The 24,488-nt window shown below is 42.3% G+C and overlaps 1 protein-coding gene across 1 annotated transcript in view; it reads left to right on the top strand.

Moving 5' to 3' along the window:
* Nucleotides 1–24,488, top strand: part of LOC118572630 (cytochrome P450 3A9-like) — a 36,475-nt gene that overhangs the window by 698 nt on the left and 11,289 nt on the right. The window contains exons 2-9 of the mRNA XM_036172356.1: nt 3,312–3,448; nt 13,409–13,505; nt 15,073–15,125; nt 15,776–15,875; nt 18,517–18,630; nt 18,855–18,943; nt 20,764–20,912; nt 23,500–23,627. Coding sequence (XP_036028249.1) covers nt 3,312–3,448; nt 13,409–13,505; nt 15,073–15,125; nt 15,776–15,875; nt 18,517–18,630; nt 18,855–18,943; nt 20,764–20,912; nt 23,500–23,627 — 867 coding nt within the window. The remainder of the gene's footprint in view (nt 1–3,311; nt 3,449–13,408; nt 13,506–15,072; nt 15,126–15,775; nt 15,876–18,516; nt 18,631–18,854; nt 18,944–20,763; nt 20,913–23,499; nt 23,628–24,488) is intronic.

The raw sequence follows: 24,488 nt of genomic DNA, 5'->3' as shown, positions 1-24,488 counted from the left end.
TCGTTGCACTAACCCTAAGGGAACCAGCTCCATCTTGCTGTTCAGACTTGCCCTTTTCTGTGCGTCATGCTCTCTTCCCCTGATCTTGGCTTCCAAGAACAGGAGGTGTGTCGAATAATCGTCTTTTGACTAGAGACGAAACTGCCCCCAGGCAACACTGCTTTTCTATTGCTGTCAATAGTGTGTAGTCAATCCAGAGAAAACTTCTAAACACCGAGACTGCTTGACTGTGCACACTTCTGGCCTCCTACCGCTGTTCCCCACCGCTGTTTCCTGGGAGACAGAACTCAGGGTGGCCAACATCCCTTCTGCGCCTTCCTGGCATTACTGTACCAAACCCAACCACTTTCATGTTTCACTTCTTTTCCATTCTTGTTTTCATGTCCAGACTCAGACTTTTAGGAACTCCCAGAGCCAGACCTTCCTGGCCAGGGATGGTAATAGCACAATTTGTAGCACATGCTAAAGTCTCCACCATTTCCCAGTAGCCCGTGAAATGATGGATCCATCGGCGGCGGGCTGATCCACTGATGAGGTCAGAGCCCTCATGCTCAATCACTTCCCAAAGGCTTTGTGTCTCAACGTTGTCCCACTGGAAGCCACGCTTTTGATATTTGAGCATAAGAGGTTATTAGAGATCTCGGTGACACCCTGGAAATAGAAGAGGGATTATCAGAGACAGGAAAGTGGGTGATGGGAGCAAAGAGGGTGGGGGTAGAAGGAGGATGGAGAGATACGATCAATTATGCATATATTGTGGTATCAGAGCAAAACTTATTAATCTGCACAATTAAAGAAAACAACCAGGGCTGTGGAGATGGCTCTGCAGTTAAAGCTTTAAGCACAAGTATGATAGTTGGAGTTGAGATTCTCAGAACTCATGTGGGTGTGACAGGCCTCCTGTAATTCTACCCTTGGGAGGAAGAGACAAGGCAAGCCTAGAGCCATCTGGCTAGTGAAACTAGCCATATTGACTCGCTCCAGGTCAACTGACCACTCCTGCTTCAGTATATGAGGCAATGGTGGTTAGCCTTAGTTTTCAGCCTGGAGTGGTGTGAAACGGAAAAACTCAACTGAGGAGTTGCCTCTGTGTGTGTGTGTGTGTGTGTGTGTGTGTGTGTGTGTGTGTGTGTGTGTGATTGTCTTGATTATTAATTCACGCAGGGCTCATCTCACTGTAGGCTGCACCACTGGACATGTGGTCCCTTCCCATGTAAGGAAGCATGGGTCTGCAAGCAAACAAGTGAGCAAGCCAGCCTGGAGCATCCCTCCGCAGTTCCAGCCTCTGCTTTCCTGAGTGGCACCCTGCCTGACTTTCCTCAAAGGAGGACTGCGATCTGGACGTCTAAGCCAAGCAATCCTTTCCTCCTCTGTGTTGGTTTTGGGCCAAGCTTTGAATGACAGCAAGAGAGATCAAACTAGAACAAGTAGAGAGTGACCAGAGAAGACACTCAGCACCAACCTTGGGCCTCCACAGGCATGTGCACACATACACATGAACCTCCCTAACCTCATGTGCATCTCCACACATGCAGATATGAACACACACACATGTGCGTACACCACATACAGACATATTACAAAAATACCAATTGAGAGACCTTATCTTTTTCCACATTCAATGATAACTTATTTTATTTTTATTCTCTCATACAATACAACCCAACCGCAGTGTCCCCTCACTCCACTCCTCCAAGTTGCCCCCTCCCAACCCCCAGTCTACTGCTCCTCTGTTTCCCTTCAGAAAAGAGCAGGCCTCCTAGGGTATCAGCTGAACAGGACATAACACGATGCAATAAGACTAGGCACAAACCCCGTATCAAGGTTGAATGAGGCAACCCAGTAGGAGGAAAAGGGTCCCAAGTGCAGGCAAAAAAGTTGGAGACACCCTGACTCCCACTGTTAGGAGTTCCACAAAAACCCCAAACTAAACAACTATAACATGTATGCAGAGGACCTAGCACAGACCCATGCAGGCTGTGTGAGTGCTGCTTCACTCTCTGTGAAATCTGCTTAGTTGATTCTGTGAGACACCTTATCTTAATAAAATGCACTTTACTCTGTACATGTGTGGGTACACACACACACACACACACACACACACACGTGCACGCGCTAAAAACGGGGGTGGGGGAGTACTAGAGAGATGGGTCAGCAGTTAAGAGCACTTGTTGCTCTTGCAGAATGCTTGGGCTATGTTTCTAGCACCCACACGGTGGCTCACAACTATCTGTAATTCCAACTTGAGGGTCTTCTTCAACACTCATTCTAGCCTCCGTGGGTACCAAGCATGCATGCAGTGTGTATACACACACACACAGGCAAAACACTCATACACATTAAAAAAAAAAAAAAAGAGTGTATCTACAAACAGAAGCAGGTGGGACCGAGAGATGGCTCAGTGGCTAAGAGTATATATTTCTCTTTCAGGTGACCTCATTCCCCACTTCTGCTTCTAACTGTTGACAAGGTGTAACTACAGCTACAGGGGATTTGTCTCCCTCTTCTGGCCTAGATTCGCAACTGCATTCATGTGCACCATTGTCCCCATACACATGATTAAAAATAAGTATTAAAAAAGATTGTGACTTATGAAATTTGAATCTAATATGCTCAAGCGGATAAAGTCACTTGTGGCCAAGTCTGAAGACTGAAGTTCCATCTGTGGGACCTGCATAGTGAAAGGAGAGAATAAATTTGTCAGCCTGATTTTCATATGCATGCTGTAACACACACCCACACATCCCAAAACAGACTTTAAAATGTAGTAAAATTAAAAAAGTATATACAAAAATGCAGAAGCAATAGAGGAAGACACGTGTTCATAAGGGTGGGTGCAACTGCACACACACATGCATACACTACACACAGACAGACAGACAGAGACAGACAGACAGACAGACACACACACACACACACACACACACACACACACACACACAATCCAAAAGCTCCTGTTAGACCTTAGGAGACAGACTTGGAGTCAATGAATCCTTTTATCCATTCCTAATATGGTCTCAGGGATTAAGTCTCCCTCTTTGTCCTTCAAATATATCCATCTCCTTAATTATCACATGGGGAATGGGAGGCTCAGCCTCTTCTCATGGGATTCCCAGAGTCCAGCCTTTTTTTTTTTTTTCAAACTAAAACTGGGAACAGATCAATAAGCATGCTTATATTTATTTCTGAGCTTAATGATTTCTTTACTGTTATGAAAGAACGAACTTTGTCTTGGTAGGGGCACAGGAAAAGATAAGCAATTCAATATTGATAAGGCTGTATGTATCTAATACCTGGGTGATTAATTTCAGCTCAGTGTACTTTCGTTAACAACTGTTCCTGTCTGCAACCAGGGCTGCATCTGGCTGTTACTCAGTTTACGCCTGGCTGTGAGTCATCTGTCCATTCCAAGTCCAGCAGGCAGTGAATGCTTCGATACAAGTCAGAGGTGAGGATGCACTTCAGGCACACAGTATGTACCTTCACATCTTCAGCTCAGTTCTCAGTGTACCTGTTTCTTCATGCTGAAAATTATTACCTCACATAGAGCAAGGTTCACAGCAGCATTCCTTCGTTAATAGGCTAAGACCTTACACAGTGGGTTAGCCTAATGCTGCCCGGGCTATAATCTCAAGGAATAACCAGGCTATCCCACCCAGTGAGACTACAGGCTAATAGGTGGATAGGACAGGGGAAGGCCATATTACATATAGTCACAGGATCCTCTTAACTAAGTAGGTTTTTCAGAGCGAACCATGATCAATTACAGATGGGTTTTACCTCTTGTGCATGGTTGTGTGTCTGTTTGCTTTTGCATTGTGAAACTGCGGGTTTGGGACCAAGGATCAATATCGAGTGTTTTCCTCAATTGCTGCTCTGCCTCACTTTATTTATTTATTAAATTTATTCATTTATTTTATATCCTGACCATGGTTTCCTCTCCCTCCTCACCTCCCATTCCCTTCTCCCACCTCCCCCTACCCCCAATCCACTCCTCCTCTGCTTCTGTTCAGGATGGGGGTGGGGGGGCAGGCCTCCCATGGCCACCTCACTTTTTGAGACAGGGTCACTCACTGGATTTGGATATTGTTGATTTGGCTACATTGACTGGCCATTAACCCCAAGGGATCCTTCCTGTCTTTGTTTCCTATCACTGGTGTCACAGGCGTGGATTTTTTTTGAGACAAGGTTTCTCTGTGTAACCACCCTGGCTGTCCTGGAACTCACTTTGTAGACCAGACTGGAGTCAAACTCACAGAGATCCACCTGCCTTTGCCTTCCAAGTGCTGGTGGCACAGGCATGGCTTTTCATGCTTGGATTTAAGGGGATCCAATTCAGATCCTCAAACTTATGTGGTGAGCACCCCATTCACTGAGTTTCTTCCTTAGCCTGGATTTACATTTTAAAAGTACAAAAAGGGTTTTGGATTTGGGTGAGTTCATTAAGTCCTCAACAGTATCCCTTCCTGTTTTCATGGATGCTGTGCTCTTTGGTTGGGGGCATAGAAAGGGAGCTTCCACACAACACCCTTACATTGCTGTGACTTGACTCTTGTTTGTCCCTGCCATGATAAGAATGAGTATTAGTTCTAGAAGACACCTACTGGATTGGCTGAGTGGGGAAGCACAGGCAAGAATCGGAACTTCAGCCAGATTGCTGTTGCAATCTTGAATCTCCAGCCTCTTCCCACAGTCAAGGAATGGGCGATGCTATTAGTCTGCCACAACAATTCTCTGTGTGCATGTGTTGTATGCACATGAGTACATATGCAAGCATGTGTGTGCAGAGTCCTGAGACTGACATCAATTGTCTTGCCCAATCACTCTCCACCTTCATTCTTTTTAAAGATTTATTTTTACTTCCACACTTATGTCTGTGTGTGTATGTCACATGCACACAATTGCACACAGAGGCCAGGGGCTCCAGACCAAACCAAACCAAACCAAACCAAAACCAAACAAAACCCAGCAAATACTGTTACTTAATGAACCATCTCCCCATACCCTTCACCTTTATGAGGCTCATTGATTAGGTTAGGCTGATGGGCTGGGGATCCTCAGAGATCTGCCTGTCTTCACCAGGCTGGGGCTACAGGCTCACAGCTGTATGTGACTTTTCTTTCATGTATGTTCTGAGGATCTGAACTCATATCCTGGTGCTTGCATGGCAGCCTTTGTTTACTTTATTAACTGAACCATCTCTCAAGCTCCTCCCTCTTTTTGGCTGAATCTCATGTATCCAGGTTGGCTTCACACTTTTTTTTTTTTTCATTTTTCTTTATTAAGAAATTCTCTACTCACTCCACATACCACCTACAGGCCCCACCTCCTCCCTCCTCCCACCCCCAGCCCTCTCTCCCAAGCCACCCCACATCCTCACATCCCCCAAATCGAGGTCTCCCATGGGGAGTCAGCAGAGCCAGGCACACTGAGCCTAGGCAGGTCCAAGCCCCTTCCCACTGCACCAAGGCTGCTCAAGGTGCTGCACCACAGGCACTAGATTCCCAGAAGCCTGCCCATGCACCAGGAACTGATCCTGATCCCCTTGCCTGGGTGCCCCCCAAACAGTTGGAGCCAAACAACCGTCCTCCGTATCCAGAGGGCCTAGTCCAGTGCTATGGGTGCTTCACTGTCACCAGTCCACAGTTCATGGGCTTCCTCTAGTGGGGTTTACACTTTCTAAATTGCAGAGGATAACCTTGAACTCCCGATCTTTAACCTCCCAAGGGATTACAGCTTTGTGCCACTGTGCCAGGTTATATCTAGTACTTGGGATCAAATCCAGGGTCTTGGGCATAACAGGCAAGCACTCTACCAATTGAGTCATATCCCCAGTCCCAACTAAAGGAGTTAAATCTCCCTCCATATTTACTTAATAGATAATGTTTTTGTGACCATAAAGGTTGATATGTGGGGTTGGAGAGATGATTCAGCCGTTAAAAGTATTTGTTGCTCTTACTGAGAACCTAGGTTTGGTTTCCAGTACCCACATGGTGGCTCAAAACTACCTGTGATTCCAATTCCAGGGGATCTGATGCCCTCTTCTGATTTCTTAGGTCATCAGGCATGCTTATGGTGGACATAAACACATATAGGTAAAACATTCTCACACATACAATGAAAAAAAAATCTAAAAAAATAAAAAATAAAAATTGCAATTGTAAAGCTGCTGACAGTCACTGAAACTCAGTTTTAACACCTCTGAAATGGGGATAGCAGCAGGACTCTATAGGACATCGCCTGGTGAAGTGAAGGAAAACGACAGAAATGTGTGAGAATTCAGTGGAGTTTCAACCCTAGTTCATCTTCATCTGCACATCTTCAGGTTCCCATGTGTGCCTTTATTACCTACGGAGTACCCAGGGTTCCCGGGGGTTTGGTACCTCTGGCATGGGATATCTGAGGGAAAAAAAAATCTACGTACACTATGTTCTTATGTCTGTTAACTTTATTCCTCTAAGACAAAATTCTATCAATTCAGCTATGGCTCCACCAGGCGTTCAAGGCAGGAGAAATAACTCTAGACATGCCAGCCTCTATATCCGTCTACTCTATTTCTCTGGGATGAAATCCTGTCTCCATAACGACAGTCCCTTCCAGCTCCCCAATTCAGAGCCCTGCTAACGAGTAAACTCCTGTGCTTCCAGCCTCATCTTTGTCCTCTGTATCCTCTTTCTCCATCTCTGCTACTCTCTACTCCTGACACTCAGAAAACTCTACCTGAGATCTGCTTGCCCTCTATGGAACCTCTGTTATCCTCTCTTCTCTCGCCATGCTGTTCTGTTTCTACGGAAAATGCCTGCCCTTCCTTCCCCTGGCATGAGGTTCTCTTCCTCCTCAGGAATGTTATTCTACCTCTCACCTTGATATGTAAAAACCTCTTTTGTTCTCAGTCAGTTGCTCTGGAGAGCCACTAGGCCTCAGGTTAGGGGGACAGTCTGAGCTTCATTTGCAAGAAACAAATGTATGCATCTCCCACAAGCTTGTCTTTGCTAACCTGACCTTATCCAGGCACCCGCAAGGAAGTTACCTAGAAGTTCAGCAGGTCTGAAAATATTTGAGCACGTAGGAATTTCATAGTAGAAGACAGCTGGAGTATAAAAGCACCAAATATTCATAATAAATGGCTTGCCTTTTGCCAGGACCCTTGGCCGGTCAAGGTATAGCTTTAATAACACATCTGAATCTCTGTAATATATTCTTGCAGCCTGCAAGAAATACCCAAGCTCCTTTCTATTTCTTTTCATATCTTTGTGTAGGATCCTGTCATCCCAGAGATTCCAGACGTGAACCACATGTGTGCTTTTAATCAAGGCTCCCTTCTGCTACAGAGATAGAAGGACCTTGTGAAAAGGGACAGTGGTACACCTAGACCACAGGGTATTCAGACACTGGGCCTCTGGCTCCATATCTGTCATTCAGATCAGATGGTAGCATACACAGCTCTGTCCCTACAGACTTGCTGGCTGCCATTCATATTACCCTCTGCTGACTGGCCTTGTCTTTTTTCAGTAGATGTTGTAGATGCCTATCTCCAGCATCTGGGGTGTTGGGACCATTATCTGCTCAGGACACCCCAAGACCAAGTTTCTGGCGCAAGGGAGATTTATTTGCCCCAGAGGGTCAAAGGGTAGGGATAAGAGACAAAGACAGGAGACAGTGGAAGAGGGAGAAGGGGAAGGGAACAAGGGAGAAGGGGAAGGGGCCTTTGTCCTGGGGTGACAAAGGACTGCCTCTGGATAGAGGGAGACAGACATGCTCATAGGCAAAGGCAGTTTATAAAGGTAAAATGGGAAACCCCATGTTAGGATGAGGTGTTTAATTTAATTGGGCATGTTAATTAAGGCAGCGGAAGGGGGCTTCTGATTGCTGAATTTCAATACTTTGATAGCTGGACCTTGGTGGTCAGTTTCAGGAGGAAGAAGAGGTCAAATAAAGGAATAGACCTTGGTGGCTAGCTTTAGGAATGTAACGTAACGGTTTCTAGCAAGACAGAGGGAATGGGGGAGAAGGGCGAGGCCTGCCAGAGCCATGCTCGCCACGCTTGGGCTGGCTAGAGTTCCTTCGTGGGGGTCTCTACTACAGCATTATTATTACTCTTGTAGTTTCACCTGTCCCCTTTTCACGAACTGCCATGGGGACTGTGACTTGAACACAGGACCTGTCCTTCTGGCTGTCCTGTGCAGTATTATGGAAACCTCTGTGACCCCCTTCTCCCCCAATGCTCACAATCTGCATTCCTATGGAATTCAGATGCCAACAAGTTCTGCTAACAGATACAGCAGTCACAGGGCCCATTTGGACCACAGCTGTGGCATCCTACGTGTGACTTGATGGTTGATTGTGCACAAGCACTTGTTTGGGTTGTCCTGTGGCGGTTTTCTCTGAGTCCATCCATCCTGGAAGGGAATGCCTTAAATCTCAGGAAATTCAAAAACGAATCTGGGCAACACTCGTGAAATTCTAGAGGGAAGCTTATTAAGACCCAGGAAGGGAACAACTCAAAAGGTTCAGTTAGTCCTTGAGGTTGATCAGATGTACAAGGCCCTCCCCTCTCAAAGCTTTATGAGCACTAAGGATTGCTGAGGAGAGGAGACTCTATGACCTATTAAGGTACCTGAAAAATGTCCAGAGAGTTACAGGGCTCAAGTTTTTTTTTTTTTTTTTTTTTTTTTTTTTTTTTTTTTTTTTTTTTTTTTTTGTGGTTGATTCATCACTCTTACTGGGATGGATGAGCAAACTTTGCGTGACGTCTTTGAGCTATCCATGTTCCAATAAGGAACTCCTCACCCCTACTCCTGCAAGTAATCTCAACAAGGCAGCTGATTTGCCAAGTTGGACTTTGGTGTAATTGTTGTTTTGGTCTGTCATCAGTTACTTATCTGGGGTTAATAGGTGTTTGTGTTCCATCTTCTCAGGGACACTGTCACAGCAAGGTGGCTCTGTGAGCAGGTTGCCCTGAAACTCCCAAAGCAATCTTTCAAATGACTTTAAGGTTTTACACCATTGAGCCTGTGATGGGTGAGGTGCAATGTAGCCAGTACCTGAGATGCCAGTCAAGACAGTTTTATTACTGTCCCACCACAAATTACTTGGCTTTGTTTTTAATTAGTGTAACAAATTGTCCAAAATTCTAAGGGAGTTCAATATGAACTTTTACATAAGATCCTTTGATTATATTTCCTCTCATTACCCCCGCATGGTCCCCTCTTTATTCCTTTATAACCATTCTTCTCTGTCTAGGCCCCTTGGAGAGGTGGCTAAGTGGTTAAGAACACTTGCTGCTCTTACAGAGGATTGGAGTTTGGTGCCCAGCATCTATATTGAGTAGCTCACAACTCCCGTTCTAGGGGAGTTCTAGTCCACTGTACTTTTCTGGCCTCTGCTGGTACCCACTCATGGGCATACATGTGCATCCACTCCCAACATGACTGAAAAAATAAAGTAAAACCTAGAAAGATGCAATGCTTGTCTTTCTGAATCTGACTTATTTTGCTTAACATGGTGATCTCTGGTTCCATTGATCTTCCTGACAATGGTAGGAATGCAGGAGAGGATGTGGAAATAAACCTATCAGCTACACCTGATGTAGGAGAACAGCAGGGAAGGAGGTTCCAGAGGCATCAAGATTGACATATAGGAAAACCAATGACAGAGGAAGGATCGAAACCCCTTTTTCTTTGTAACTGTTGGACTGTGGTGAAGAGACACCATGGCCAAGGCAACTTAGTTTCAGAGGGTGAGTTCATGATCATCAAGCATAGTGGCAGGCAGGCAGGGATGGCACTGGAGCAGTAGCTGAGAATTTACATCCAATCCAAAGGCAAGAGGCAATGAGAGAGATGGCTAACTAGGAATGGTTTGGCCTTTAGAAACTTCAAAGTCCACTCCCAGTGACACACCTCCTCCAACAAGGCCACACCTCCTAATTATTCCCAAGCAGTGGAATAAGTGTTCAAATATATAGGCCTACAGGGGCTATTTTCATTCAAACCACCAAATCCTCTGACCATGGGCTGCATACAACAAAACAGAATGTGAACATACACACACACACACACACACACACACACACACACACACACACACACACACACCCCTCCAAAAAACTCAGAAGACACTATGTAAATAGTCTATAAAGGAGAAGGAAAGGAAACTCTCACTTTCCAGGGTCTTTGATCCTTGGACCCTTCCCAGCTCTCTGAACCATTTCCAGCGGGGAATAAATCAGGCTGACCAAGCCATAGGGAGTGAGCCTGTAAGTAGCCATGGGCTCTGCTTCAGTTCTTACCTGCAGATTCATACCTTGACTTTCTGCCCTGACTTCCCTTTGTAAGTTGCAATATGAAATAAACTCTTTACCCCAGGTTGTGTTTTTTAAATCACAACTACAGAAAACAAACAAGTACAGAAGCACTAGAGAAGAATTAAAGCCAAGGATTTCATTAAATAAGTTTCTGATAAGAAGCAATAACCTTTGCACTCAGTGATAATGAAATCACTGGTTGCATTTTTTTGGTTAATGTTTATTACCAAATGAACTCAAAGATCAAAGTGGGCACATCCATGGTACCATGCCCAAGCTGCTAAGATAGAGAGTGCACCTGACTCATGGAACTGTGGGTGGGGCACTCTGGTGTTTTCATTGGCTGCAAGGCCAGCCCAACCCCTTTCCCAGTACTTAAGCACTGCAGGCTGGCCTCCTTGAGTCACAGCTGGGTGGGGAAGGGAACTCATCAGGTTCAGACCTGAAAGGTACAACACACAGAGCTGAGAATAAAACACAAAAGAGAGACTTGATTAAAGAAAGCGGCAATGGACCTGATTCCAAACTTTTCCATGGAAACCTGGATGCTCCTGGTAACCAGCCTGGTGCTCCTCTACCTGTGAGTAAACTGTCCAGGCTTCTCTCCTCAGTGATCAAGACTTGGAGATGTGAATTGGATAATTCTTTCTTCTACCTGTTTGGAAAATCCAAGGAGAAAATGAAGGGGATGTTGCCTGAGTGTGAGATGCTAAGATCTAAGGTGTTGCTGTTGGTCTTATGCAAATCCATCCAAGGGGATAAGTAGGCCTTCCCCTTCTACTAAACTCCACTTTCTGTGGATAGGAGGATCAAGTGACCTCAGTTAGACTTGGGGTATCCCCAGATTATCCAACCAGAGCTCAGTAGAAGCAGGTTACAAATAGCTGGTCACTGTGTGTGATGGGAGGAGGCCTCTTATGCAAGGTCTTGGGATTGTGGGGATGTGTCATCTTTGCCTGTGTCCTCTGATGCACGAGATGTGTAGTGTTGCCTCATGTGCACATAGCTAGTTTCTGTTCCCTTGTCCCACCTCTAAGACCATTTATACAATGCTCCTAGTATACTCCAGGCTGTACGGTAGGCTCAGATTATTCCTTGTTTTATTATCCTTCTCCGGAGCTCTCTGTCTTCCCCAAATTCAGTCCTTCTACCTATAACATGCTGAACTATTTGCTTCTAAGTAATGAATCTTTTTGTATTATATTTGATTATTTTATTTTATGTGGGTGCTTGGTCTGCATGTATGTATGCACACTACATGTATTATTGTTGCCCATAGAAGTCAGTAGAGGACATCTTATCCTTTGGAACTGGAGTTACATAAAGATGGCTGTGAGCCACCATGTAGATGCTGGGAATTGAATCCGGGCCCTCTGCAAGAGCAACAAGTGCTCTTAACCACTGAGCCATCTCTCTAGTCCCCATAAATGATGAATCTGTAGAGCAAAGCAGACCTGACTTTGGTTCTTTCCCTTCAAATCCACTAGCCTCAGCATAAGGAGTTACTTCCACCTGGCTTTGAGATCTACTGGCATCCTCAAAAGGCGGGAAATCTGTAACCCAAATTCTAAGTTCTACTGGGAGCACCGGTCAAAACATCCATCTCAGGATTTGCTTTCAGTGAAGGGATTCCTGTGCAAGTGAGGCGAGGTTATCCCGATTTCTGGGACTCAAAGCATGTGTGGCCACCAGCCCTAGCTCATTCTACTACAACTGTTCTCAACCTGTGGGTCGAGAGCCCTTTGGGGGTCAAATGACCCTTTCTCAGGGGTCACATATCAGATACTCTGCATATCAGATGTTTACATTATGATTTATAACTGTAGCAAAATTACAGTTATGAAGTAGTAATGAAATAATTTTATGGGTGGGGTCACCACCACATGAGGAACTGTATTAAAGGGTTGCAGCGTTAGGAAGGTTGAGAACCACTGTTTGTTCTTCCTTCCTTCCTTCCTTCCTTCCTTCCTTCCTTCCTTCCTTCCTTCCTTCCTTTCTTTCTCTCTCTCTCTCTCTCCCCTCCCTCCTCTCCCTCTCTCTGTCTCTCTGTCTCTCTCTCTCTCTCTCTCTGTGTGTGTGTGTGTGTGTGTGTGTGTGTGTGAGAGAGAGAGAGAGAGAGAGAGAGAGAGAGAGAGAGAGAGAGAGAGAGAGAGAGCCTATGAGTCTGTGACTTCTGTTACCATTTTACTCTAAGGAAGGGTAGACACTCGTAATGATGTGCAAATGAAAAATTCAAATGTGGTTTATTTTTATTTATCTTTAAAGCAATAGGTAAGTATTTAAAGTATTGTGGCAACATCTTTTCCACCTGATATTTTACAATTAATGGAAATGTTTCATTTCCTTCTTTCTATTCAGCTTTAGCTATCCCAGGACCTTCCTTCAAAAGGTTAAAGTGGGGCTGTTGCTTTCAATATTTGCGACAACTGATGTATTTACTCATTTGTTTTTGATAGTGCCAGGAATAGGAGCCTAATGTGTAAACAAATACATGGTATAGATTGTCTGTATGCTTTGAAATAAACTTGCTTATCAGGTTTTAAAAAATTCATCAGAGTTTGATATACCTGTCTGTCCAGTTGTGGGAATCCCTTAGTATAGGTGGATAAGGAAGAGGATAGGCCAGTGATGAAATGAAATACCTTCAGGTATGAGTTACCAGGAAGTGGAGACTATGCCTCCTCTCTCAAGAGAAAACTCTCAGATACACTTGCTGGTTGTGGCTCTCACTGAAGGACAGCCGATTAGCATCCAATCAGTTTCCTAAATAAGAGCAAGTGAACATACAAGAATTCAGCCTGGATGTCCCATGAACACTCAAACTCAAGTTTCCTGACATTTAATAATGATCAACGTTAAGATTTAGAGACCCCGAATTTTACTTACCTTTCAAGATAACCTTTGTGGTCTTTGAGAGTCCCATGGAGAATTCTAGAGAAGACATGAAGACCAGAAATAGTCATTGCTGTTTGAGTTTTTGTTATTTGTTGCCTACATGTTGCCTCCTATGTTTGAATTTTATAGTGTCTTATCCACGACTGGTGAGCCACATTAGCATACAATGACAATCCTAATGTACTGGTTTTCTCTTTCACTTCATAGGTATGGAACCCATTCACATGGGATTTTTAAAAAGTTGGGAATTCCTGGGCCCAAGCCTCTGCCTTTCTTGGGTTCAATTTTTGCTTACTACCAGAAGGTGAGTGTTCACTGGGCTCCCTATCTTTCCTCTTGTGGTTGCCAAGGATGGCTTAGTTCCATCAATAAAAAGGCAAGATCTTGAGTAGAACTGAGGTAGCATTTTAGAAACAATGTTTGGCTTCCATCTGAGACAAGATCAGCTTCTCAAAGGCCTTGCTGTTAGTCTTTGGAGAATCCGGTTTGGCACAGTTCATCAGCTCAGACCTCTGACATATCAACACTTGTGTTGAGGACTTGATGTTCAGACTTGTGATCCTCCAAGGGCAATGTCCTTTGTCCCCAGTGCAGATTCTAGCAAGGGACAGCCATGCTTCTGGAATTTTTATTTGCATAATTAGAACTTATAACTGAAACTTAGCAGAAGTTTTCTTTTGAAGTGTCAGAGACTCAGAGCAAGTATTTCATTTCCAATGTTATGTGTAGAGGAGAAAGTACTTTCCTTTGCTGTGTTCTGTGTAGAAGTGGCATCTCCCCATTTTTTCCATGCTGCCAGAGAGCCATAAAGGCAAATTCTCTTTGTTATTTATTTACTTATCTATCTCTCTATCTCTCTATATCTATCTATCTATCTATCTATCTATCTATCTATCTATCTATCTATTTATTTATTTTTGGTTTTTAGAGACAGGGTTTCCCTGTATAGCATAGCTTTGTGCCTTTCCTGGAACTCACTTGGTAGCCCAGGCTGGTCTTGAACTCACAGAGATCCGCCTGGCTCTGCCTCCTGAGTGTTGGGATTAAAGGCGTGTGCCACCACCACCCGGCCTCTTTGTTATTTTTTAAAAATAAATTTTTTTTATGTGTATGGGTATTTTGCCTGCATACAAGTCTGTGTATGACTGAGTGCTCACAAAGGTGTCCCCCTAGAACTGCAATTACAGACAGCTGCTATCTGGGTGCTGGGAATTGAACCCTGGTCCTCTGGCACACCAGGCAATGCTCTTAACCACTGTGCTGTCTCTTCCACCCACTCATTATCATTCTTATTCACTTGCCTTCTCACTCAGCAACTTGCTGGAGACTGAATGCTCTAAATTAAAGGAGGCCACTGGTTTCTTCACTGTTATAATTCTGTTAGTCTTCTAAGGAAAGAGGCATGGAATAAATGACAAAGATGCTGGGTCAGGAGTTAAGTGGACCTCACTGGCATTCCCTTAGTTTCTGTTTCCTCATTGTGTCTATGGAAGGAACAGTTTAGAGAGTCTTGGGATTTTAGGGACAGCATGTAGAGAAGTGAAATCTTTAGAGACATGCTGTTAGCTGTTATTTGTAGCGAAGGGTAAGTGGCCAAGCATAGGCAATTATTCACAATCAAGGGTGAGTTTTTGTGCATTTGCAATGTTGGGAGAAAATTCGGGAAACTTTAATATCCCCATTTCACATACCTCTAGCAATTTAATCTCCTTTCCACTCCAACAGTGACGAATAAGAATGCCCCTCTCAATGCTGTCTAGGGATAGATAGTAAACCTGGTTTTGTAAGATCCAAATCATTTGTGCCCCAACTAGAGGTAAGAAGAGTATATTTAAAATAGTTATGGATTTTTATTTTCTTTCTCTTTTCAGGGATTCTGGGAATTTGACAAGCAATGTTATAAAAAATATGGGAAAATGTGGGGGTAAGTATTATGGCAACTTGCATTGGGGAGATGGGAAATGTTAAAGCCCACAGGATCTTGAGTGTAAGCTATGCATTACAAAGGTTTTGGGGGACTTTTCCTACCAAAGGTCCTATATGTTTCCCAGTGTTATGCTTTGCAGATAGAATTTGGCAGAGAAATTCACATATTTTGACTTTTCTCTAGGACTTGATGGTTCAGGAATGGTTCACCTGAGTTTCAGTCCAGTGTCTGGATCTTACACCATTTTGAACTTAAGTTGCTCACTTTCAATTTTACATTCACTTTATATCCTTTTTGGTATTCTAATATTTTGATCATGCAAAATTATGAAAAATAGTACATGGGCAATATTCATGTAGGCACCATCCAGGAAACACATGCTCCCATTTAGTTCTAGTTATGATCTCTGTGTAGAGCTATTTTGTGTTTGCCCCTCCCTGAATGTCCTATGTCACACTTCGTTTCGTGAGATGTCAGTGACCTGTGGTCAGAATCCCTGACTTGAACTAGATGCTCATGTTGCAGCATGTTGCATAACTAAGGCGCTGGTTATATAACGTCTGGATCAGATTCTGGATTCTTTGGCATGCCTCCAACTGTCAAATCTAGATGGCTGGGTTTAATCCTCTTTGTTTTTGCCAATGCAGGATTTTTGAGGGCCGACAGCCTATGCTGGCTATCACGGATCCAGACATGATCAAGAGAGTGCTGGTGAAGGAATGTTATTCTACCTTCACAAATCGTCGGGTAGGAGCCTATTTAAAACATCTTAGTCTCTATTTATTTATTTATGTATTAGGGTCTTTTTGAGGCATGAATGTTTATGTGCATGTGCATTAAGTATATGCACATGCATGCCCACGCACATACCTACACACATATGGAAGTCGGAGGAGGATGTTAGATGTCCTGCTCTATCTGTCTTATTCCCTTAAGGCAGGGTCTCTCACTGAACCTGGAGCCAGGCTGTCAGTCAGTAAGCACCGGCAATTCTCCAGTTTCTGTCCCTCACAGAGCTGAGGTTACAGATGCACAGGGCCACATCCAGGTTTTTTAATACATGCTTGATAGTCAAACTCAGATGTTTTTATATGTTAGTGGTTTTTTTAAACAAGGTTTTTCTGTATAACAGCTCTGGCTGTCCTGGAACTTGCTTTGTTCTTACAGAGAGCCACCTGCCTCTGCCTCCCAAGTGCTGGGACTAAAGGTGTGAGCCACCACCACCTGGCAATATATTAGTTTTTATCATGAAATAATTACAATTTCATAGGGCATTGGCCCACAATACATAACAATGGTCCATATGTTCCTCATCTTGTTTGTCTCAATGGTGATATTTTACATAACTATGAATTTAGTATGTTTCTGTGACAGGAAATTTATATAACCCATACATTTTATTCAGTACCAGTCTTACATCTCTTTATTTTGTAGTGTGTGTGCAAAAGGGCATGTAATCCCATGCGTGTTCATTGGTGCACCTATGTATAACCATCAACAGCCAAGGTACAGAATTGTTCCTTCACCACGAGGTTCCCACATCCTTGTCTATTAGAGTTGCCACACATAGCTTAGAAAACATTTTATCTTTAGTTTCTACAGCATTGGCATATATTTATTGTACAAAACAGTGGGCTTTCTTGTGACTTTTTTATTTTTTAAATAGTTATTTTATGTATATATATATGTGTTTCTCTTGGTGTGTGCATGTGCACATGTGTGTAGGTGCCCACAGAGGCCAGAAGAGGGCACAGATCCTTTAGAGCTGTAGTTACTGGTATTTATGAGCCAGCTGATGTGTGTTGGGGACCAAACTCCAGTCCTCTGCAAGAGCAGCAAGTCTTTTTTTTTAAATTAAGAATTTTTCATTCATTTTACATACCAATCACAGCCTTCCCCCTGACTCACCCCCATTCCCTCCTACAAGAAAGTAAGGCCTCCCATGGGGTGTCAACAGAGCCTGGTACATTCAGCTGAGACAGGTCCAAGCCCCTCCCCCTGCACTGAGGCTGTGCAGTGAGTCCTAAGTGCTGACCCTTCTCTCCAGTCCGTATAATATTTTGTTGTATGAACATAGTTTTTTTTTTTTTTTAAAAAACTCTTATTGACACTGATAGGTGATATTCATGTTTCTGAATTTGTCTTCACTTAATGTGATTTTCAGTTCCATCTATTTTCCTGTAAATATAATTTTGTTCCTCTTTATGGCTAAATAAGACTCTATTTTGTGTGTGTGTGTGTGTGTGTGTGTGTGTGTGTGTGTGTGTGTGTCTATAGCACAAAATTTTAGTAGTCTGAATCTTGTGTTTGTGAGAGTTGTATGTATGTGTGTATACATGTGTGTGCTTATGTGAACCTGCAGAGGCCCCGAGGAGGATGTTATGTGTTCTGTTCTACTCTGCTGTTTTGGCTAGTCTGGTGGGTCAGTGAGCTATTGGTATCTGCCTGTCTCCATTCCCCCAACACTGGGTTACAGGCACCCATGGCCATAAAATGTTTTAAAATGTGGCTGCTTCACATTCAAACCCAGGTCCTCATGCTTAAAGAACAAGCCCTCCTGCCCTCCTACCCTTGAGCCATCTCCCCAGCAGATTGTTTTGATCTGTGAATTCTTGACATTTCTTCATTCCTTCAAATTTTCATTGATTTTTTTTTAATGAGCACTTTTATTGCTGTTGTTAGATTTTGTTAGATTCATACCTAAAGTATTTCATTTTCTTTGGAATGATTGTGAAAGTCATTGCGTATTTAATGTAGTTTTGCATATTCCTCACTTACCAGTGTGCCTTAATTTTTGTGAATTGAATCATTTCTAAGTTCCAGATGTTTGCTTATGTCCTCCATGAATTCTCTATCTTGACATTATTTTCATAAAAAAATAGGGAAGTTTTTTCTTCCTACATACTTTTTATTTTTATTTTATTTATTTTTTCTCCACTTAGTATGATAGCTGGGAGCTCCAGTGCAATGTTGAACAGAATGTTGAGTGTGCATTTGCTTTTAAAGGAGACAAACTTTATTCTTCCACAGTTGGCTCAGTTTTAGCTGCTGCTCCTGTGACTTTCCATGCAACACATGCACTAAAATTTTTTGTTGCATTTATTAATTACATATTATCAGTAAAGCTAGGCAAAATATTGAAATGCATGCATATTAATACATCGATTAACTGAAGCCTGCCTTTATCAGACCTCCACAACTGACACACCCTCCTTTCTCTACCTCCAGCCTCCTAGAGAGTAAAGCATTTGAAACACACATTTCCTGTGCCATTCAATGACATAGTTATAAATAATATGTATGTAAGTGATGCCTGTTCACATTTCCCCACAACCTGGCAGTTCTCCAAATCTATACAGGGCAACATCTCTTTTGCTTTGGATTCTAGGTATTTGGTCCATCGGGAATTTTGAAAAAAGCCATCACCGTCGCTGAGAATGAGGAATGGAAGAGAATCCGAGCCTTGCTGTCTCCAACTTTCACCAGTGGAAAGCTCAAGGAGGTAATGAAGTAATAAGCTTGTCATTGGAAACATGAGGAACAGATCTGGGGACAAGTAGAGTGGAAGATCACAGTCCTTTTCCAAGCAGTGTCCTCTGAGTTGAAACTTCCTAAGAATGTCCCTTTTTGTTAATGGGACTTCTTGCTTTGTTGTTGGGAAAGCTGTGTCCACTGGGAACTGAGCCCCCTCAGCTCACTATGGATGGTATTTTGTTTTGTGCATAGATGCTCCCCATCATTAACCAGTATGCAGATATGTTGGTGAGAAACATGAGGCATGGATCAAAGAATGGGGATTCCATCTCCATGAAAGAGTGAGTGCTGGAACAGTTGTTGGGGGCTGGGTTGTTGTGTGAATTCTTTTTCTGTTTCTGTGACAGAAGACCCTGACAAAAGCAACTGAAGGAAGAAAGGCTTCATGTTGGCTTACAGTTCTAGGGGGATCCAGTATGTCACAACATGAAGACATGGTGGAATGAGCAGGAAGCTAGCGGATCACACCTGTCTACAATTAGGCCGAACAAAGTATGGCCAGGCTATAGAGACTCAAGGCCTGTTCCAAATGACTTGCTTCTTCTAATGAGGCTCTACCTCCAAGTTTCCACATTTTCTTTTCACAGACAGTGCCGCTAGCCAGGGACCAAGTGTTCAAATGCATGATCCTCTGGGGGAATATTGCACATTCAAATCATAACAATAATGCTAGGAGACTCCATAACTGCTAGCTGTGGAGTTGAAGTTCATATTGTTAGGTTACTCCAGGACCAGTAGGAAGTGAGTTGTATGGTGTTTCAACTGATTACAACAGCTCAGAGTACTACTGAAGTTGAGACCAGAGGAAACTGGTGACATCCTTGTAGCAGTATTAGGACTATAATGGGCCACCCTGCAAAGGGGTATCTCCTATGAGAAGGTAGGGTGACTTACTGAGAACAAGTCTCACCTCTGTATACAGGATCCATTATTAAGTTGTCTACTCAATTGTCATTTTTGAAATTCTAGAAAAAAAAAGATAATTTAGAAAGAAGGGACATTATCTAAACACACTTGTTAGTGTTGATTCAGTAGAAAAGGATGGAGAAAGTACTCGGTGCATATTAGGACTCTGTGTGTGTGTACCAGGAAAGTTAAAATGACCAACAATTGGTATTCCATCATAAACTTTTTGAGAGTATCAATGAAATAGTAAATCTTTCCATGGTCTGGCAAGACAGTTCAGCGGGTAAAGGCACTTGCCACCAAAGTTATAACCTGAGTTAGATCCCTGGGAGTCACATGGTAGAGGGAGAGAATTGACATCCACAGTGAAGAACAACATAAAATGAATACACACAAGCTTAATATATAGCTTATCTTTTCCACACTTACAAAGTTCAGGACTGAACCCAGTGTCTTAGGGTTTCCATTGCTGTGAAGAGACGCCATGACCACAATGACTCTTATAAAAGAAAACGTTTAATTGGGTGGCTTACAGTTCAGAGAGTCAGTCCATTATCATCATGGTGGGACACGGTGGTGTGCAGGCAGATGTGGTGGTAGAGAGGTAGCTGAGAGTTCTACATCTTGCACAGGCAACAGGAAGTGAACTTGGACATTGGGTGGAATCTTGAGCATAGGAGACCTCAAAGCCCATCCTCACAGTGACACACTTCCTCCAACAAGGCTGAATCTACTTCAACAAAGCCACACCTCCTAATAGTGCCACTCCCTATGAGCTTATTGGGGGGCCAATTATGTTCGAACTACCACATCTAGGGAATGCTGACATGGATCATGTCTTCCCACATCAGTTAACACAATCAAGGCAATACCCCATAGGCCTGTCCAACTTGGTATAAACAATTCCTCCTTGAGAGTTTCTTCCTAGGCATTTCTAGATTATGTTATTTTGATAATTAAGACTAACCACTGTAGTATCCATGTCATCCCAGAGCACAAAGACAGGTACAACACTGTCACCTGAAAAACTTCTCACAATTGAGTATGATAGGAACAAGGGCATCCTAGAAAGGGTTTCTGTGTGGCACTCTGATTATCTTGGCTGGACATGAATTTACTCCTGCTTTACACCTTATGTGTCTTAGGGGAGTAGGAAGAGGTGTGGCTGTTAATTTCTATTTCTCTCTGTCCTCAGCATTTTTGGGGCCTACAGCATGGATGTGATCACTGCCACATCATTTGGTGTGAATGTTGATTCCCTCAATAATCCACAGGATCCTTTTGTGGAAAAAATAAAGAAGATCTTAAAGTTTGATGTCTTTGATCCATTGTTCCTCACAGTGAGTAAGTGACCTAACTTTCATTCTTTCTGTCTTTTTAAGTAACAGTGTAGTAAAATACAATCTGCATATGTTGCCAGTAGTCCACTTAAACAGGCCAAAAGACAGTTTTCAGTATATTTAAAATATTTTCAGCTATCACTGTTATCAGCTGTGGAACATTTTTTGTCACCTCAGAAACTCTGTATTTTTAATGACTAACTAACTCCTTACCTCCCTCAGGCATAAGCCAACAAGTAAGTCTATTTTCAAACTGCACAGATTTGCCTATTCTGGACACTTCATACAAATAGAACTGCATAATGTCACCTTTTGTATCTGGCTTTCAAATTAGTGTGTGTTAAAGGTTCATGCATCTTAAGAGTGTATTAGTATTTCATTTCTTCTGTGACAGAATTATATTCCATCTTATGGACATGTCATATTCTGTCTGTGACTGATGGATATATTTGGAATGTTTTGACTTTTTTGGCTGTTGTGAAGCAGTTCTGCTATGAATATTCTTTTGTTTTTGTTTTTCAAGAAAGGTTTCTCTGTGAAGCTTTAGAGTCTGTCCTGAATTTGCTTTGCAGACCAGGCTGGCCTTGAACTTGCAGAGATCCACCTGCTTCTGCCTCCTAAGTGTTGGGATTAAAGGTGTGCACCACCACTACCTGGTCTTGCTATGAATATTATGCAAGTTTTTGTTTCAATATGTTTTCAGTTGTTTTTTTGATGTATATTCAAGGGGAATTCCTGAGTTGTATAGTAATATCTAATATAATGTGCTGAATTAATTAAGGACATGTCTTTAATCACAAAAGAGTATTGGCTTTTCTGCTTTTTTCATCTGTTCATCTGTTTTGCTCATTTTCATTTGCATTGATATGCTCAGTTATACAGCAGAGCATCCTTGAGATGAACCCTACCGAGTTAGGGTAATATAACTCTTCTTATAGTCACTTGATTTAGTATGCTAATATTGTGTTGAAAATCTTGCAACCACATTTACAAGTGATGTTAGTTTATAGATTTCTTTTCCTGTGAGATATTTCTCTGGTCTTAGTATTAGGGCAATATTTGTCTTATGGAAAATTTTGGAGATGTTTTCATGTCCTTTCTATATTTTGGAAGAAATAGTATATGCTTTTCTTTAAATATTTAGCAAAATTCATCTTTGAAAACTTCTGGTTTTAGGCTTTCCTTGTGGATAGCATTTTTTAAAAAAATCAGCAGCACTTTAAATTCTGTACTTAATGCTAGATAGAAGGAGGTAAGATTAAGTATGATCCTGGAACACATTGATACGATAATCTCCTTTCGTCATAGTTTGCCATTTTCTCTAGACTGTGAGGAACGCTATGGATCTCTGTGTATTTGCTTTGCAACAAATAACTTCTCATTATGTCACGGGTTTATTATGCATTGAATGCATTTCTTTTCGAGTCAGTTTCTACAATTTGTGTATTTCTAGGAAGCTGTCCATTCTAGCTAAGTTGTATCATTGAAGCTATTGTCCTAGTCCCTCAATTACGAGTCGGATCCCTTTACATGCCCTTGGGTTTTCCATCGCATTATTCTCCTTCCTCTTCACTATGCATGCTAGTCATCTGAGTCATCACTCTAATTCTAGAACAATCCTGGCTAATGTTTTGCCAACTCTGAAGACATTTTCCAAGAGGAATCTTTTGTTTTCATTGATTTCCTCCATGTTTTTTATTTTATTAGTTTACACTTTGGTCAGTAGTATCCACTCTCTCTCTGAATGAAGTGTGCTTTTTTCTTCTCTTTTAGTGGTACATGCTATAAAGTATTGTCATATGGCATCAGTTTTTCCTCAATACCCATAAATTCCCTTCTGGATATTGTTTTGTCTCTATCTTATAAGGTTTTCTTCATTTTTTTGTGTTGTTGGTTAATGTTATCATCGTCATCATCATCATCATCAATCATCATCATTATTTGTGTCTGTATTCATGGGTGGGTGGGTAGGTGCACTGGAGTATATGGGTGTGCATAAGTATGCAGAGGTCACAGGACAACTTCAGGCATCTGCCACCTTTTGTTTGAGGCAGGCTCTCTGACTGGCCTGGAACTTCACCAAGGAGGTAAGTGAACTTCACAGCTTCACTAGCCACTAAGCTTCCAGGAATTCACTGTCTTCACCTCTTCTGTTGCTGTTCCTGAGGCACTGCACTTGGCTTTTAACATGGGTTCTGGGAATTGAACCCAGCCTCACATTTGCAAGGGAAGCACTTATGCCACTGGACCATCTCTCCAGCGTGAAAGCTCTTTCTTGAACATCACGATTAATTGCAGCAACTAGACTGAAGCCTGATTTATCCAAAAAGACATTAGTCCAACATGTTAAGGGTGAGAGATCAAGGGATTTAACCCTGAAACCATGCAGCAGGTGCCATTGATATCACTTCTATGTCAGTGGCAATATATTGACATGCCTTTTTCCAGCCAGTGGCCTGGAACCTGAGCAAGAGAGAGTGTCTTGGTTGAGATCCTGGTAACTTTTACTGTTCTGAGTGTTTAGACTAAATATAATCATTCCAGGTAAAATTTGTATTTTCAACACGGTTTCTCTTTTCTTTCCTCTCTAGCACTCTTTCCATTCCTTATCCCAGTATTTGATGCAGTAAATATCTGCTTGTTTCCAAAAGATGTTATAAGCTTTTTTAAAACTTCTGTACAGCGAATGAAGGAGGATCGCATGCAAGAGAAAGCAAAGGTAATAACTGCTCACACAAAGACTTTCATTTGTTGATAATGCATTTCTCCCTCTCTCTAGAAAACAAATATGCACGTATATATTTCCTCTGCATCTTTAAAAGTTGCATGAGGAGTGTAGGTTAAGGACAGGGGATTTTTGATATTTAGGAGAGAATGAAGAGTGTAGTGGTTGGGAATAGAGAAATAAAACAAGCCAGAGAAAGCATATAAAATTAATGATATGTTTTACAATTAGTGTACCACAGAATAAATTTTTTAAGGCAAGAATTTTACCACATGCTAGTAAAAAGAGATTTCTTGCGTATGATTTGTGGGGATGTAAACTAGGGGAGTTATGAAAAACTATATGGGTATATCTCAAAAAAAATCAAAGTTTGTTATTTTCTCAGTGTTGGAGATAAAATAAAACTCAGGCCCTTACACATGATCAGCAAACATGTCATCCTTGAACAATGGTTCAAGTTGCCCTGGGTAATCAGCTCAATCCTATTCTAGAGTTTCATATTGGGAATAGAATTTATGACTCTGATGTTGGACTGGAAGATCCCAACAGAGAGGCTGTTATTATTATTATTATTATTATTATTATTATTATTATTATTATTATTTTGGTTTTCACCTTCCTCTGTTTCCTGAGTGCTGGGATTAAAGTTGTGAGCCACTGCACCCAGACAGGAACAATCATTATTAATGGATAATTTCTTCAAAGATTAAGTCTTCAGTGATCCTAGTTCACATCAGAGGAAAAAGATGAGCAAAAAGTTAAAAATAGAACTCCCATGTGATCCGGGCATCTTCCTGATGGTCATAGGATGACATAAGCTTGTGTGGGAGACATTTGTATTCCTATGCTCATTGA

The sequence above is a fragment of the Onychomys torridus genome, chromosome 22, assembly GCF_903995425.1.
Source record: "Onychomys torridus chromosome 22, mOncTor1.1, whole genome shotgun sequence".
In the NCBI taxonomy this organism is placed as follows: domain Eukaryota; kingdom Metazoa; phylum Chordata; class Mammalia; order Rodentia; family Cricetidae; genus Onychomys; species Onychomys torridus.
This window is presented reverse-complemented; position numbering and strand designations above follow the sequence as displayed.